We start from the raw sequence: 16,892 nt of genomic DNA on the forward strand, positions 1-16,892 counted from the left end.
GAGATATTACTGGATGTTGTTTTTTTTAATTCAAATGAATTGAATTACTGCCGGGTTTATCTGGACGGCTTGAAACGATCTGAAGTTATTCTAGACAGGAATCCATTGTTAAGTTTCTAACCTTAATCTTGTATTGACTTTACTCCCCATTTTTGTTTTTGTTTTGGGAGGGGGATTTGTCATCCTCCGATATTTCTGAACAAAAAGCTGATTGCACGTTTCAGCCCCTTTCTGATCTTTAGGATTTTTACTTTATTTGACTTTTTCCTTTCTTTTCTTTTGGACATGTCTAAACTTGTAGTTAATTTAAAATGTCCATTCTCAGGGAGCCTGTTTCTTTCCCCTCTCCTTGAGACATTCCAGGACAGTCCTTAGCCGTAATTGTAGCAGTTTCCTGTGAGTCTTTGCCAGTTTGCACAATCTGTACTGCCGCTATCTTTTCTCGCTTTATTGCTATGCTTAAAATGATTTGTTGTGAATGTGGGAGAGCTCAATTCCTTTAAACTAGCCTGTTTTTCAAATGGTGTGAAAGCTTAATTTCTGTAATTTGTTCTTCTAACTAGTGAACTAAGATAACTCCTGCTTTATTTGTCTTATCTCGCTTCTGTCTATCTCACCATTTTCTCTGTTCCACAGGGGCCGCGTCGGGATCCCACCCATCTTTGATCATTGTTTTTTTTGTACCAGAGTATTTTGCTCTTACCCGAATGCCAGACTCATGGATCCCTGGGGACCCCAGAAAAGCGGCCTTGTGCCTCTCTTTTCTTTTCCATGATGTGTTAACCGTATAATCTCTATCACCCGCGTATCCGATGTGCCTAGGGACTGTGCTCAGAGGCATTTTACCTTTCATCCACTCCCGTAGGGTGGTGGTCCTGGCTTGACAATGTCACGGCAAATTCCGCGACCATTAAAACTCAACAGACTGTGCATCTCGGATTCACAACTAACTCTGGCCGTCACGTGAGAGCTCAATTGCCCCCTTAATTCAGGCTCAGCATGGGTCCTCGAGCAGCCAATTAGTACTAAAGAAAATGGTATAGCGGACCAACAAAAAACCCCAAAAAATAAATTTTAAACTGAGTTTACATGGTGATGCTCGATCAATAACTCCTGAGACGAGATTGGAGACCATTGAAGGTTTTATTGCACTAGATGTTTCCCCCAGCAGCGCAGGTACAGAATGCAGCTGCTAGGGAGACTCAGGCTCTTATACTCTACCTTACTGGGCAGAACCAGCAGGCAGGCTTCACCAATGAAAATAGCAGTCTCAGTTACATCCCACACCAATGGTCTTACAGTATTATTCAGGGTACCGTAATACCCCTAATACTGACTACCACATTCACCCCGTTAAAAAAAAAGAGTACGGCGGGGGTGGTGGTCTTGCGTTATACAGTGGTAGATGTGTAGGTTATGGGGATACCCGGTATACATTAGCACTGTGTTCTGCCTCGTTACATGTTGCAACTATTTACAATAATTATTTACAGTCAGAGTGAAGCAATTAGTCGATCGGGGGCCCTGGTTGTCCTCTGCGATCGTCGTAGCTTCGGCGGTGATGCAGGCGCCGACTCGGGCATCTGTGGCTCCGGGAGCGTGACTTTGGCTTCTTCAGCAGCTTCATTACCCCTAGATGGGACCAGTGGAAGGACCGATCCACCTGGGAAGGTGGCGGCTGTGGGATGCGCCGGTGGGATGGAGGATGGGGTTGGTAGTTGGGGTGTGGGTGGGGATCCAGCGGACGCCAGGTCCCTTAGGGAGACCGTATCCTGTCGGCTGTCGGGGTACGCCACGTAGGCGTACTGAGGGTTAGCATGCAGGAGGTGGACTCTCTCGACCAATGGGTCCGACTTGTGCGCTCGCACGTGTTTGCGGAGCAGAATGGGTCTGGGAGCTGCCAGCCAGGTTGGGAGCGAGGTCCCGGAGGACGTCCTAGGGAAGACGAGGAGACGTTCGTGAGGGGTTTGGTTGGTTGTGGTACACAGTAGTGATCAGATGGAGTGGAGATCATCCGGGGGGACCTCCTGCCAGCGGGAGACTGGGAGATTGCTGGACTGTAGGGCCAGTATGACGGTCTTCCAGACCGTTCCGTTCTCCCTCTCCACCAGCCCGTTTCCCCGGGGGTTGTAACTGGTCGTCCTGCTCAAGGCAATGCCCTTGCTGAGCAGGAATTGATGCAGTGCGTCCCTCATGAAGGAGGACCCCCCCCCTATTGCTGTGTATGTAGGCGGGGAAACCAAACAGTGAGAAGATACTGTGGAAGGCTTTTATGACTGTGGCTGCGGTCACGTCGGGACAGGGATGGCGAATGGGAACCGGGAGTACTCGTCAATCACGTTCAAGAGGTACGTGTTGCGGCTGGTGGAGGGGAGGGGCCCTTTGAAGTCCATACTGAGACATTCAAAGGGATGGGAAGCCTTTATCAGGTGCGCTTTCTCTGGCCTGTAGAAGTGCGGCTTGCACTCCGCACAGATTTGGCAATTCCTGGTGGCGGTCCTGACCTCCTCGATGGAGCAGGGCCGGTTTCGGGTCTTAATGAAATGGAAGAATCGAGTGACCCCCGGTTGGCAGAGGTCCTCGTGGAGGGCCCAGAGGCGGTCCACTTGTGCTTTGGCACACTGGATAGGGCATCAGGAGGCTCATTTAGCTTCCCAGGACGATACAAGATCTCATAGTTGTAGGTGGAGAGCTCGATCCTCCACCGTAAGATCTTTCCGTTCTTCATCTTGCCCCGCTGTGCATTATCGAACATGAAAGCAACCGCCCGTTGGTCAGTGAGGACAGTGAATCTCCTGCCGGCCAGGTAATGCCTCCAGTGCCGCACAGCTTCTACTGTGGCCTGGGCCTCCTTTTCAACTGAGGAATGGCAGATTTCTGAAGCATGGAGGGTGTGTGAGAAGAAGGCCACGGGTCTGCCCGCTTGGGTGAGGGTGGCCGCCAGAGCTACATTGGATGCGTGACTCTCGACTTGGAAGAGGAGGGATCCGTCGATTGCGTGCATCGTGGCCTTTGCGATATCCGCTTTGATGCGGCTGAAGGCCTGGCGCGCCTCTGCCGACAGTGGAAAAACTGTGGATTGAATTAGTGGGCGGGTCTTGTCCGCATAGTTGGGGATCCACTGGGCATAATATGAAAAAAATTCCAGGCAGCGTTTCAGGGCCTTGGATCAGTGAGGAAGGGGGAACTCCATGAGGGGGCGCATGCGTTCGGGATCTGGGCCTATAACTCCATCATGCACTACGTAGCCAAGAATGGCTAGACGGTCGGTGCTGAACACGCATTTGTCCTTGTCATATGTCAAATTAAGGATTTTTGCGGTATGGAGGAATTTTCGGAGGTTGGTGTCATGGTCCTGCTGGTCGTGGCCGCAAATGGTGACGTTATTGAGGTACGGAAACGTGGCCCACAAACCGTACCGGTCAACCATTCGGTCCATCTCCCGTTGGAAGACCGAGACTCCATTTGTGACACTGAAGGGAACCCTTAGGAAGTGGTAGAACCGCCCATCTGCTTCGAATGCAGTGTATTTGCGGTCGCTAGGGCGGATGGGGAGCTGGTGGTAGGCGGATTTTAGATTCACCGTGGAAAAGACCTTGTATTGTGCAATCTGATTGACCAGATCAGATATGCAGGGGAGAGGGTACGCATCGAGCTTTGTATGCCTGTTGATGGTCTGACTATAATCTATGACCATCCTATGCTTCTCCCCGGTCTTTACAACCACTACTTGAGCTCTCCAGGGACTGTTGCTAGCCTCAATAATACCTTCCTTCAGTAACCGCTGGACTTCCGATCTAATGAAGGTCCGGTCCTGGGCACTGTACCATCTGCCCCTGATGGCGACGGGTTTGCAATCCGGGTGAGGTTCGCAAACAGGGAAGGCGGATCGACTTTGAGGGTCGCGAGGCTGCAGACAGTGAGGGGAGGTATAGGGCCGCCAAATTTAAAAGTTAAGCTCTGGAGGTTACAATGGAAGTCTAACCCTAGGAGTGTGGCAGCGCAGAGGTGAGGAAGGACGTAGAGCCGGTAATTTTTAAACTCCCTTCCCTGGACCGTGAGGTTCGCTATGCAGAACCCTTTGATCTCTACCGAGTGAGACCTGGAGGCCAGGGAGATTTTTTGGTTGACTGGGTGGATGGGAAGAGAACAGCGCCCTGCTGTATTGGGGTGTATGAAGCTCTCTGTGCTCCCGGAGTCAAGCAGGTAGGATGTTTTATGCCCGTTGATGAGCATGGTTGTTGTCGCAGTAGAGTGTGTTCAGGGCCGAGACTGGTCTAGGGTCACCGAGGCAAGTCGTGGCGCAATTTTTCCTCGGGTGGTGTTTGGTCATCCGAATCGGGGTCCTGAGAGTTCAGCCTAGCTGGCGGCGCCCACTGGCCGCTCGTGGAGAGAGTTGTGGTGGCGGTCCTGGTTCGCCCCCGGAGACCGCAGTGACTACCCGGGCCTGGCATACTGCCACGAAATGGCTCTTTTTGCCGCACCCTTTGCAGATGGATGAGCTGGCCGGGCAGCGCTGCCGGGGGTGCTTGGCTTGCCCGCAAAAATAGCAGCGGGGCCCCTCGGGGTTGCCTGGCAGTCTCGCAATGCAGGCTTGTGGGGGGTTTGGGGATGCATCAGAGTCGGGTGGGGGGGGGGGTGGGTTCCACGCTGCTCAAGGGGCTGCCGCGCGGTCAGGGACGTAAGCGCGAACGTTTCGGGAGGCCACATCCAGGGAGCTAGCAAGGGCCCGTGCCTCCTTGAAGCCTAGTGTCTCTTTCTCCAGCAATCGCTGGCGGATTTGGGAGGACAGCATACCTGCAACGAAAGCGTCCCGGATCAAAAGTTCTGTGTGGTCGCTGGCCGAAACTTGCGGGCAGTCACAGTTCCTCCCTAACACCAGGAGTGCACGGTAGAACTCCTCCAGCGATTTCCCCGGGGATCTGTCGCCTCGTCGCTCGCAGATGTCGGGCGTAGACCTGGTTTATAGGGCGAATATAGTGTCCTTTCAGCAGGGTCATTGCGGCCTCGAAATCGTCCGCATCCTCTGAAGGTGTAGATTTCTGGGCTCACCCTCGAGTGGAGAACTTGCAGTTTCTGGTCCTCCGTAGGTTCAGTCGTGGCCGTCCTGAGGTACCCTTTGAAGCACGCCAGCCAGTGTTGAAGGTTGCCGCTGAGTTTGCCGCGTGGGGGCTGAGTTGCAGACACTCCGGCTTGATTCGGAGCTCCATACTTTAAAAACTAGTGCAATAAATTGATGCTCGATCAATAAATCCTGAGACGAGATTGGAGACAATTGAAGACTTTATTGCACTAGATGTTTCCCCCAGCAGCGCAGGTACAGAATGCAGCTGCTGGGGAGACTCAGGCTCTTGTATTCCGCCTTACTGGGCGCAACCAGCAGGCAGGCTTCACCAATGAAAATAGCAGTCTCTGGTATCTCCCACACCAAAGGTCTTACAGCATTATTCAGGGTACTGTAATACCCCTAATACCGACTACCACACAGGGAATGTGGCTTGCTCAGCCATTTTGTGTCTTTAATGTCACAAAATAGCTAACAGCCATTTTGTGTCTTTTCTGATATTAACAGCATTGTGTATACACTATCTATTTCTACAAATTGCCTCTTCTAAATAGGCATCTAAGACAATGGGTACCTTTGACGAATGTGATATAAAATAGTTACTTTAAATATATTAGTTACAGTAATGTAGATGTAGGCTGGTCTAATTCATGTTAGTTCACAGACAAAGGATTTCAGAGAGCATGGCAAGGAAGGGGGAGGGGTGTCTAGTGTATGAGGAGAAAAGGATGCTGGGTAACAAGAGGCCAGGGGAAGGAATGAGAAGTGAGCCAATTAGAATGTATGGCCAGGTCAGGAGGGGTATAGGATGACCTATGGGAATCGTGTATGTGAAACTTGATGCCATTTGAATGTATTTGTAAAGATTTCTTTGTTTCCAACAGCACTCTATTCTGGAGACCTATAGGAGCACAAATGTACTTACAGAGCCACCTATAATTTATATCATAGCCCAGTATCAGAAAATGCCCTCCAACATGGTTTTGATTCTCCTGACAAATTACCTTTTTGAGTTTGTTGGAACTCTTGTTTTATGACTGACTTCTTCTTTTATCAGCTCCCACAGGTTTTCTGTGTTCTCCGACATTGCAGTATGATGGAGCTCATGTATTGGGTCAAACAAGGGAATTTCTCAATTCTCTCTTATCTTGGGGGCTTCCATCCCAGATGTAGCCATGATTCTTTCAGGGCTCAACTTGGTTCTGTCGGGTTTGTATCCCATTCCAAAGAACTGGAATTCAGTCACATTCACAATACATTTGCCTGTATTTAACTTGATCCCAGGTTTCTTGGTTCTCTCCATGGCTGCATGTAGATAGTAGCCATAATCTTTTTAATTTGCAACATATATCTGGATATCATCTGCTTTTCCGACTGTTCCTTTGCATCCCCTGTATGTCTCATCTACTTTCTGCTTGAACGTATCCTGGTTGACTTTAAGGTCAAAAGATAGATGGAGGAATTTGTAACATCCAAACGTTTGCTTAATGTTGTCAATACCGAAGATTCCACTTCTACTTCTGGTAGCCATTGCTCACATCAGGCTTGTTGAAAATGTTTGTTTCTGCCAGCGCTAGTGTGAGATCTTCCAATGTTGGAATGGGGTAGTGATCTCTCTTTATGGTTTGAGTAAGATCTTTGAGACCAAGGCAAATATATAGCCATACAGCTTCTCTCTCTCAATGATGGAATGTATCCAATCTGCAGGCTTTGTGACTCTGGTAATCACCTTCTTTCCTCTCATCTCTGTCTTTCAAGCTTTCCTTTTAGTTCTATTGGTACTTTACATTGGGGATGAATCAGTGGTTTCATCGCTGGGTCAATAGTGATGTGATACACAAAATCTTCAAAGCCTCCAACTGTCATTAAAACATTCGGTACATTTGCACCAGGTCTTCTTTGCATCTGATTGGAGGACACTTTTCAATGGATGTACTTCCTTCAACCCGCAATATTGCCTCCTTCATCTCGTGGTTTACCAAGATAACCTGCGGCTCCTCACTGCTCAACCTCAGGATAGCAGGACCTTCTGTTTCAATGAACATACAGTTATTATCTTTTCTTTTGTCTGTGTGTGTCTCTGATTTGGGTTGTTCCGTGCTGCCAAATCTCAATTCTCCCATGTGCTGTTAGCATGACATTATTTGGTTTCAGAACATATGTTTGTAGAGAACCATTTTCTTCCAGATTTCCAGGCAAAATGATATAGTTTGAGTGGGATGATGCACTCTGGTATCAGTCTTCATCTTCTGATAATATTGTTGTGGGCTTTTCTCTCACCCTCTTCCTGATCTGGATGATTATGTTCATTTATTTTCTTTGGGAACTTTTGCAGCCAGCCATTTCATGCAGTTGTATGGTTCCTATATCTATTGTGTTCTCAAATTCATTGTCATCTTCCAGGATATGGATGTTTCATATTGCTGTCCTTTCACCCTCTTGTCTTATAGGGTAGGGTGTCTCATTTACCACCTTCTCTCTTTGTTCTGCACCTCTTTTTTCCAACGACTGGCCTTTCCACCAGCTGTGAAAATTGATCCATATGCAGGACATTTCCTTCTGTCTGAATTCATATGGTCGTTCATAGCCCCTTCATGTCTTTCCCTCAGTTTGGGATACTGCACCTTGCTGCCTTTCTCTCGGTGCAACTGAAGGTTAGTTGGAACATACCAGAGACTTTCAAAACTCTCTTCCTGAAAAGGCAGTGGAAGCAGAGTATTTCAATACTTTTAAGGCAGAGATAGATAGATTCTTGGTAAGCAAGGGGGTGATAGATTATCAGGAGTAGATGAATGCAGGTTTCAGGTTACTATCAGATCAACCATTACTTTATTGAATACTGGAGCAGGCTCAAGGGGTCAAAATACCTACTCCTGCTCCTTGCTTGTATGTTCGTTAAGTGCCATCTGGCACCTCTGAACATGGCCTGAGAAGGGTTGGATGGTGTGCAGCTATTTCCAAACACTGGGGACTAGTGGGGCCCGGGGCTCAGTGATTTACGCTGAGTCCTTGTCATCCGTGCTGAGCAGCTGGAGCTTAGGACCGGATCAGAACTTCCGAACGTTGAGGCCGGTCTGTCGGGTCCATTTCACTGGTTGCGACAGCCGGTGATCTCAGCCAGTGATCTGCACTATGTTTATATTTGTATATACACTGTTTCTTCTGTTATGGTTATAAAACTGTAACTATCTCAAAATGTTTAATTAATTTTGGGAGAGTGCATGGGAAGCTGCACAATGTGCGCGCCATCGCCAACTCGCACAGGACACTCTGATCGCCTCCAGGTTCATCAACTGTGGGGGGGGGGGGGGCGGGGAAGAAAAGAAAGAGATTGGCCAGTGGTACGGACACCACATCCCACCCCCTCACTCCCCTCCAGCTACCCCCGCCTGCAACTCCCTCCGTGATACATACCCGCTGCACTACGGGGTGGGGATCCTGGGTTGGTGGTAACCGGGCCTGGTCCATGTGATGGAGGATGATGACAACCCGCTCTGCGATGAGGCCTCGTGCGGCGCCTCTTTGGCACCTCCTTCTCCTTGGCCTATTTGGTGGCTTGCTCTCTTTCCTGGGTGTCTGCCATCTGTTCCTCTGCAGCACGCTCCCCTGCTGCATGCTCCGTTGCTGCAGCTTCCTCGTCCTCCTCAAGCAGCGCAAGCTTGTACGGCTACATGGCATCCCCAGGGCTGCGGTGACTAGCAGGAAGGCGACCAATGCTGGTTGTATTCCAATATCCATAGTCTGCAGGGGGTGAAAGGCCAACATGGTAGCTTAGTGTGTACCCCTGTGCCAACCAGGTCCAATGGGCTACATGGTGCCCACAGTTGGCACTGTAGGCTCTGCCTCCGCATGTCCCCTCCTTGACCATCTCCGCTCTCATCGCCCTGTCGGTGGCAGGAACTGTGGGGGCGTTTGACAGCGGTGTGCTCCGTGGCCCCTGCTCTGCGCCCCAGTTGGGGCTACTGTGGGCCTTGTCGTGGGAGGGACTGCCGGAACTTCGCTGCTGGATGAGGGAAGGGGTGGTGGCAGCCATATGGCCAGTGTCACTCTACCGAAGCAGGGGCCAAGGTGGGTGGTCCGTGTGGTGAGCAGCAAGATGGCTGCCGTGCAGGCTGCGGTAATGGTGGTCCGGGAGTGGACACTGCCCTTGCCCTGTGGGGGGGGGGGGGGGGTCGCACCCCCCCCCCCCCCCCTGTCCATGGCAGGGCTTCCCCCTCCCCACCCCGGCCTGTGTCCAGTCAGGCAGCCCAGACTTGCTCCTCTCTGTGGCCTACCTCCTCTCCCTCGGCAGCCATGAAACGGGTTTCACATTTTAAAAAAAGACAAGTGAATCTCGCCATCAGGGATTCGGCCTATCGGAGCACGAGAATCACGGAGGCCCTGCAGAACACCGGTCGGGCCTGCTAATGACATGTAAACGGTGTTTACTGTACATGCATTCCTGTATGCATTGATGCTGCTGGCGAGGTGATGGAGAATTGCGATTTGCTGCCAAATCGACACCCACCCTGATTTTGGAGTCCGAACCTATTCTCCACCCAATCGCGTTTCCCGATTCCGGTGTCCACCAAAGTTTGGAGAATCCAGCCCAAACTTCTGTGTTTCAGATGAGGTGCCACTCATCACCGCAGGAGTGTGGTTTAAAGTCTCTCCATTACAATGTCAATCAAACCAAGCAAATCCTCACTTCCCCTGACAAACATACGTGACCCTGCACCATCACCCACGCGCTGGACACGATGGGCGCAGGGCAACTGACAGGGCGCGCGGCTGGGAGGTGTGCGGCGCCCGGGGGGGGGGGGGGGGGGGGGTGGAGGCGCGCGCGGCCAGCTCGCGCAGGCGCAGCCTGCCTTTTGGGCCAGACAGTCGTCGAACGTTGAACGGCCGAAGGGGAGGGGTCAGGCAAGGGGCCGGCGTTCGGTAGGGAAGGGGCGTGGCTTGTGTAACGGTCGGCAAGACTTGGGTCACTGTCGGTGTGCCGGGATGGTGGAGGTGTTCGCAGGTCACACACTGGTGAATAAAGACGGCGAGGAGGTGGACTCGGAGGAGGCCTTGAAGAATAAAGTTGTGGGTATCTATTTTTCGGGGGGCTGGTGTCCTCCGTGTCGGGATTTCACGCCGCTCCTGTGCGAATTCTACACCGAGCTGGTGCAAGAGAGCGAGCCGGCGGCGCAGTTCGAGATCGTCTTCGTGTCTTCAGATAAGAGCGAAGATGATATGATGGACTACATGGGATCGATGCATGGAGACTGGCTGGCACTACCCTGGCAAGATGTATACAAACTGTAAGTACAGTAAATGCTGCACGCTGTCCGTGCAGTTCTGATCGATGTGATGGTATCTATCCCTGCGAGGAGTATCATGTACTGTGTGGAAAAATTGGCAATAACCTTTACACAGTCACGAATGCAGTTACTGTACCAGTGAAATGCCTTTAACACGAAGTTAACAGATTTAAATCTGACGATTTAATTCAAATGCATAACAAGAGTGAAACAAGAAAAGATAATACTGTCCATCAAGCCTCTTATCCTAACTTGGGTTTTATCCAACCAAATCCATGGAGGAGAGAATTTGCACATGCATGTTATCTGTTAGCAACAATATTTTTGCACGCTGTGCTTTGAGATTTTTAAAACTTTTGCTTCTGTCTCAAGAGTTCAATTTAAATACAGCAGTGTCTCAAATCCGGCTGTCCAAAATCCGGAGTTGTCCGAAAACCACACAATGTACATCAATTTAAATTGAGTATAAAATAATTTACCAGAACAATTGGGCGGCATGGTAGCACAAATGGATAGCACTGTGGCTTCACAGCGCCAGGGTCCCAGGTTTAATTCCCCACTGGGTCGGCGGAGTCTGCATGTTCTCCCTGTGTCTGCGTGGGTTTCCTCCGGGTGCTCCGGTTTCCTCCCACAGTCCAAAGCCGTGCAGATTAGGTGGATTGCCTATGGTAAATTGCCCTTAGTGACCAAAAAGGTTAGATGGGGTTATTGGGTTACGGGGATAGGGCGGAAGTGAGGGCTTAAGTGGGTTGGTCCAGACTCGATGGCCATAATGGCCTCCTTCTGCACTGTATGTTCTATGTAATATGTATGTAATTTGACTAGGTGCTGCAATGGCACGGTGTGGCGCTTGACTCGCCATCGTCTCTTGCACACCAGTCTGTTCCTAAGCTCAGAGCAATTGTGATTCCCACCCGGCCTGGGATCCGTAAGATCTAAATTCGGTTTGGCCTCAGTCCCGAGGTCGCCGGTTTTGAGACTATGACCTGTGCCTTGTTTGCAAGTTCGGAAGCTCCTTGTTTAAATGCTAAAATGTCTTTTGAATCACATTTTGTTTCATAGAATCATAGAATTTGGCCCATCAAGTCTGCACTGGCCCTTGGAAAGATCACTTTACATAATCCCACACCTCCACCCTATCCACGTAACCCCACCTAACCTTTTTGGACACTAGGGGCAATTTAGCTCAATCAATCCACCTACCCTGCACATCTTTGACTGTGGGAGGAAACTGGAGCACCCAGAGGAAAGACACGGGGAGAACGTGCAGACTCCGCACAGACAGTGACCCAAGCCAGGAATTGAACCTGAGACCTGGAGCTGTGAAGCAACTGTGTTACCATGCTGCCCTTTTCATGTTTCAACGTGGCACTAACTAAAATATCACTATTTGTATGCTGCTAGAGTCTGTGTGAAAATGCTTCAAATGCAAATGTACCAGTTTTGTATTTAGTAAACTCTTCAATAGTTACATATTATGGGATAAAATAAAACTTGGAATGAAGTAAAACCATGTCCCAACAGAGGCTCCCCATAAACCACCTATATCTGCTCAGTTATGGACTCCACCCAACTCGCCTAACCGGAGGAAGGGTATAGAATCATAGAATTTACAGTGCAAAAGGAGGCCAATCGGCCCATCTAGACTGCACTGGACATTGGAAAGAGCACCATTACCTCCACCCTATCCCCGTAACCCCACCTAACCTTTTAGACACTAGGGGGCAATTTAGCATGGCCAATCCACCTAACCTGCACATCTTTGTATTGTGGGAGGAAACTGGAGTGTATGGAGGAAATCCACGCAGGCACGGGGAGAAAGTGCAAATTCCACACAATCATCCCTGGTCAGAATTGAACCCTGAACCCTATAGCTGTGATGCAGCAGTGCTAACCAATGTGCCACCGTGTCGCCCCACTGTGCAGAAGGAGGCCATCCTGTCCAACGGGTTTGAAAGAGCACCCTATCTAGGCCTACTCCCCCACCTAACCTGCACATCCTTGGACGCTGAGGGGCAATTTAGCATGGCCAATCCACCTAACCTGCACATCTTTGGACTGTGGGAGGGAACTGGAGCACTTGTAGGAAACCCACACAGACACGGAGAAATTGACCCGAGTCCCTGGCGCTGTGAGACAGCAGTGCTAACCACTGTGCCACCCATCTAACTGAGTTCTTTTTTATTATCAATTATTGAATGACTGCCTTCTTTAAAACAAAATTTCCTAGTCCTTGAAAAGTCAGACACCACATAGAATTTGGTCATTTCCATGTGTTCTAATCTCAAAACTGATGTTCCTCCAATTCTTTAAAGTTGAGATCAGCTTTCTTGTTAAGAATGTTGCCTCTTCGATGAGAATTGAAGTGAGCTCCTTCATTGTCATTGGATCAAAACTCTGGAAATCCCTACTTAACAGCACTGGGTGTATCTGCACCACATGAACTGCAGTGATTCAAGAAGACAGCTCACCACCATCTTCTCAAGACCAATACGGGATGGACAGTAAATGCTGGCCTAGCCAGCGATGTCCACTTATCCCTGATGCCAAGAATGAATAAAAAACATGATGTAGTTTTGGCCAGTTGGATGATTGTTGAATTTAGGAGTGGAATTACACTAATCAGTTTTGATTCAGAGCCAGGAACTGCAACTAGAGTTGGTGTGTTGGACAATCCTTTGTCTAACTTTCATAACATATTTATGGCAACACTTTACTTTCCCACAATTCTTGGTTATGTTATAGATGCATTTTAGTCTTGACATTTGTTTCAGATTTAAATAAAAGACAATTTTTCAGATCTGTTGAGTAACTATTAAAATTAGTTTGCCAGCCTTGATTTACATTTGAATGTGTTTTACTTTCTAGAATCTCTGATTCAGTGCTATGACAAAAATAGTTGTAGGATAGTAATAGAAAGTACATGAGTTAGCTGGAGCTGATGTGTTTTAGCATTCATTCACTAACTGATAAATTGCTGTGCACAATATTTTACTAACTAAATGTAAAATTTTCCTATATTTTGAGCTTCTGATCTCGGCTATGCTGTTGACCGCTCGGGTGCTTTTCTATAAGAAGAAAGAATTGATTGCCAGAACCTTAGTGTAAAGAAAGAAATGAAGAACCAGGATAGTGACATTCAAATTTTCTCTAACAGTTTCACACTCCGCAATGTAATTCTAATAGATTTACTATTATCCCTTTATATTTTATACTCCATAAACAATTGCAAGACAGTGTTGTGTAAGGTTGTGGCATGTCCATCCACGAGGACTCTGCATTCTTCTGTTTTCCTACAACACAAAAGTACTTTATTTACTGTAAAGTGTTTTGAGAGATTTAGTGGTCATGCTATGTAAATGTGAGTCTGTCTTTTCTATTTTTCTCTTACAGAGCTATGAGGTGTCACTTGAGTAGTCCTGATCTGCGAGCAGGAATGGAGCAGATTTTAAAATTTTAGAAGGAACAGGGGTGTGGAAAGGTTTTGTACCAATTGGTGACTGGTTCAGGCTGAATAAACTACAGGAGTGGAGATTTTAGTTATGTACAATTGTAACCTGAACGCTTAGATGATACAACATTGAAAGAGGTCCTTTGTTAATATGCATTGCGGATTTAAGAGACTAAGTAGTTTTATCTTATCCCTGATGCCTTCAAAGTTGCTGGTAGGTATCAAGGTGAACGTTCTCCACAGATAAATGATTGACAGTGGTGGTGTGATTTACTGTAATCCATGTTAAACTTCTTACAGACTGTTGGTGAAGGAGACCATAAATCGATCTACATTTAGTTTTAGATTTATTCACAAAGTGAAACGTTACAAATGTATAGCTCATAATTCTACAACCAGTGTTTCTAATGTGGTGTAATTATCCAATTGATGCCACTGACCAGGATACACTTAATCTTAATTCATACAATTAACAATCCACAGTGGCTACATGAACTGTGGAGAAAGTTCACCTATATCAAGCAAAAAACACTAAAAAGAATGGTGAATAAGTTCCTTTTCAATAATGGTTTTGAATACTATTTAATATAAAATGTTATTCCATTCCTTCTTAAGATCATAGAGCACCAAAGTTGGTCATTTGGTTCAATCCCCTGAAAGAACTTGCACTTCACCCCATTTTCCTGGCCACTTTTATCTTTTTCTTTACAAATATTTAAAAGCTTTTATAGAATCTACTTTTACTGCTGTTTCTGGTAGGCTTCCTAGCAGCCCTCTACATAAGAACAAACCCTCAATTTCTCCCTTCACATTTTTAATGATACATTGATAATAAGAGCCTTGCTGGTGATCTCTGGTTGCTATTATCCTTGTATTTTGTAACACAGTGGCTTTAAAACCCTAACATCGATCCCCTCAGGACAAACTTGATTTTCTCAAGCCTAAGAAATCCAGCCATGTCACTAACCCATACCCCCGAGTTCAGGGGCTCCGAGTCCTTCCACGCCGACAAAATATGTCTCCGGGCTACCAGGGAGGCAAAAACCAAAATATCAACCTCTCGCCCCCTGGACTTCCGACACACCAAAAATTGCTACCTCTGGACTCGGAACCACCCTTACCTTCAGTACCTCTGACATGACGTCAGCAAACCCCAGCCAAAATCCTCTAAGCCTCGGACATGCCCAAAACATATGGACATGATTTGCAGGCCCACCTGCACACTGCCCAACCTATCTTCCACCCCTTCAAAGAACCTGCTCATCCGGGCCACAATCATGTGCGCCCTGTGGACCACCTTAAATTGTATCAGGCTAAGCCTGGCACACGACGAGGACACATTGACTCTCATAACCCGACCTCCAACTCCCTGCCCAGTTCTTCCTCTCACTTTCGCTTCACTTACCCTATCAGGGCTCCCTCACAATAGAACTCTTTATAAATTTCCGATACCTTCCCCTCCTCCACTCCTGTCTTCGACACAACCTTGTCCTGTATCCCCTGGGGCAACAGGTGCGGAAAGGTCGAAACCTGCCTCTACACAAAGTCCCTCATCTGCAAGTAGTGGAACCCATATTGGCCAAGGAAATTGTCTTGAATACACTTCAGAATCTCTCCCCACCCTTACCCTAATTAAAGTCTCCCAATATCCCCATTCTTTATCGGCAGCACTGTAGCAGTGTGGATACCACAATTGCTTCACAGCTCCAGGGTCCCAGGTTCGATTCCGGCTTGAGTCAGTGTCTGTGCGGAGTCTGCACATCCTCCCCGTGTGTGTGTGTGTTTCCTCCGGGTGCTCCGGTTTCCTCCCACATTCCAAAGACGTGCAGGTTAGGTGGATTGGCCATGATAAATTTCCCTTAGTGTCCAAAATTGCCCTTAATGTTGGGTGGGGTTACTGGGTTATGGGAATAGGGTGGAGGTGTTAACCTTGGGTAGGGTGCTCTTTCCAAGAGCCGGTGCAGACTCGATGGGCCGAATGGCCTCCTTCTGCACTGTAAATTCTATGATAATCTATGATAGCCTTGCAAATATGTGATTTTCCTGCAGGTTTTTCCTTCATCTACCTCTCTCAGTATTTGAGACCTATTATATCCTTTTTATTTAACTCAAACCAAATGAATTGTGTACTTGCTCCGTCAAGGTCATACTGTCATTCCAACACTACTAGTTTTGATTTTTTTTAAAAAACTTTCCTTTAATCACCTCAATACCTGAGCAACTAATTTGCAAAGGGAACCATTGATCAAAGAAAATAAGGCAGAAGTCATGGACAACCGAAAACACAATGGTGAGGAGGTTGCTTTGTAACCTGGCTGATTTACTAAGTCTATTTTTCCCTCTGTCAGGGAGTTGAAGAAGAAGTACTGCATTTCAGCAATTCCAAAACTGGTGATTGTAAAACAGAATGGGGATGTCATCACTGACAAAGGTCGCAAGCAGATACGAGATCAAGGCATGGCGTGCTTCAGAAACTGGATCGAGGTGGCAGAAATTTTCCAGAACTTTACAGTTGATTGAGAGCTGGCATGAAATATACTGTAGGAAATACCTGTGTCATTTGAATGTAAATTTTACAGCTGAAGCATAGGTCTGCAACAAAAAGGAAGTTCTAGCTTTCCATGCACATTCTCATTTTAAATAAAGCCCTATAACCAAACATAGCAAACTATGCAATTATAAGCAAACAATTTGTGGTATTTTGATATGTTTCTTCTAAAATTTAAACCGAAACTAGCAAATATTTCTACTACATAAATATGCTAAAATAGTTTTTATTAAAGACATGTTAATCCTAATGTTTTTGAATGTGTTTTTTTTTAACCGCTAGATTGGCGAGTGAAATATCAGTACATACTATCACTTAGGCTTACTTTTGATGTGATGTCATTATGGCTCAGATATTTCAGTCTTTGGATCATCCCACGATGTACTTCAGGACCCCATGGAAGTCCTGGCACAATGAACTACCCAGGAAGTTTGAACTTCTGATGGGCAATTCCTCTGCTACCCTGGACCCACTGAAAAAGTCTTCAACTCAGAGTTAGAATTTTGAGGTGGGAGGGGAGGTGTCATTTCTGTTTAATCACTA

At 47.5% G+C, this 16,892-nt stretch overlaps 1 protein-coding gene across 1 annotated transcript; it reads left to right on the plus strand.

The window, feature by feature from the left end:
• The first annotated feature begins 9,964 nt into the window (after nucleotides 1-9,964).
• On the plus strand, nucleotides 9,965-16,599 carry nxnl2 (nucleoredoxin like 2). Its single transcript, XM_072517593.1, has 2 exons — nucleotides 9,965-10,350; nucleotides 16,150-16,599. Exons 1-2 carry the CDS (start codon nucleotides 10,049-10,051, stop codon nucleotides 16,319-16,321), a joined length of 474 nt encoding a protein of 157 aa, XP_072373694.1. The 5' UTR covers nucleotides 9,965-10,048; the 3' UTR covers nucleotides 16,322-16,599.
• The last annotated feature ends 293 nt before the right edge of the window (nucleotides 16,600-16,892 follow it).

This window comes from Scyliorhinus torazame, chromosome 9, assembly GCF_047496885.1.
Source record: "Scyliorhinus torazame isolate Kashiwa2021f chromosome 9, sScyTor2.1, whole genome shotgun sequence".
NCBI lineage: Eukaryota > Metazoa > Chordata > Chondrichthyes > Carcharhiniformes > Scyliorhinidae > Scyliorhinus > Scyliorhinus torazame.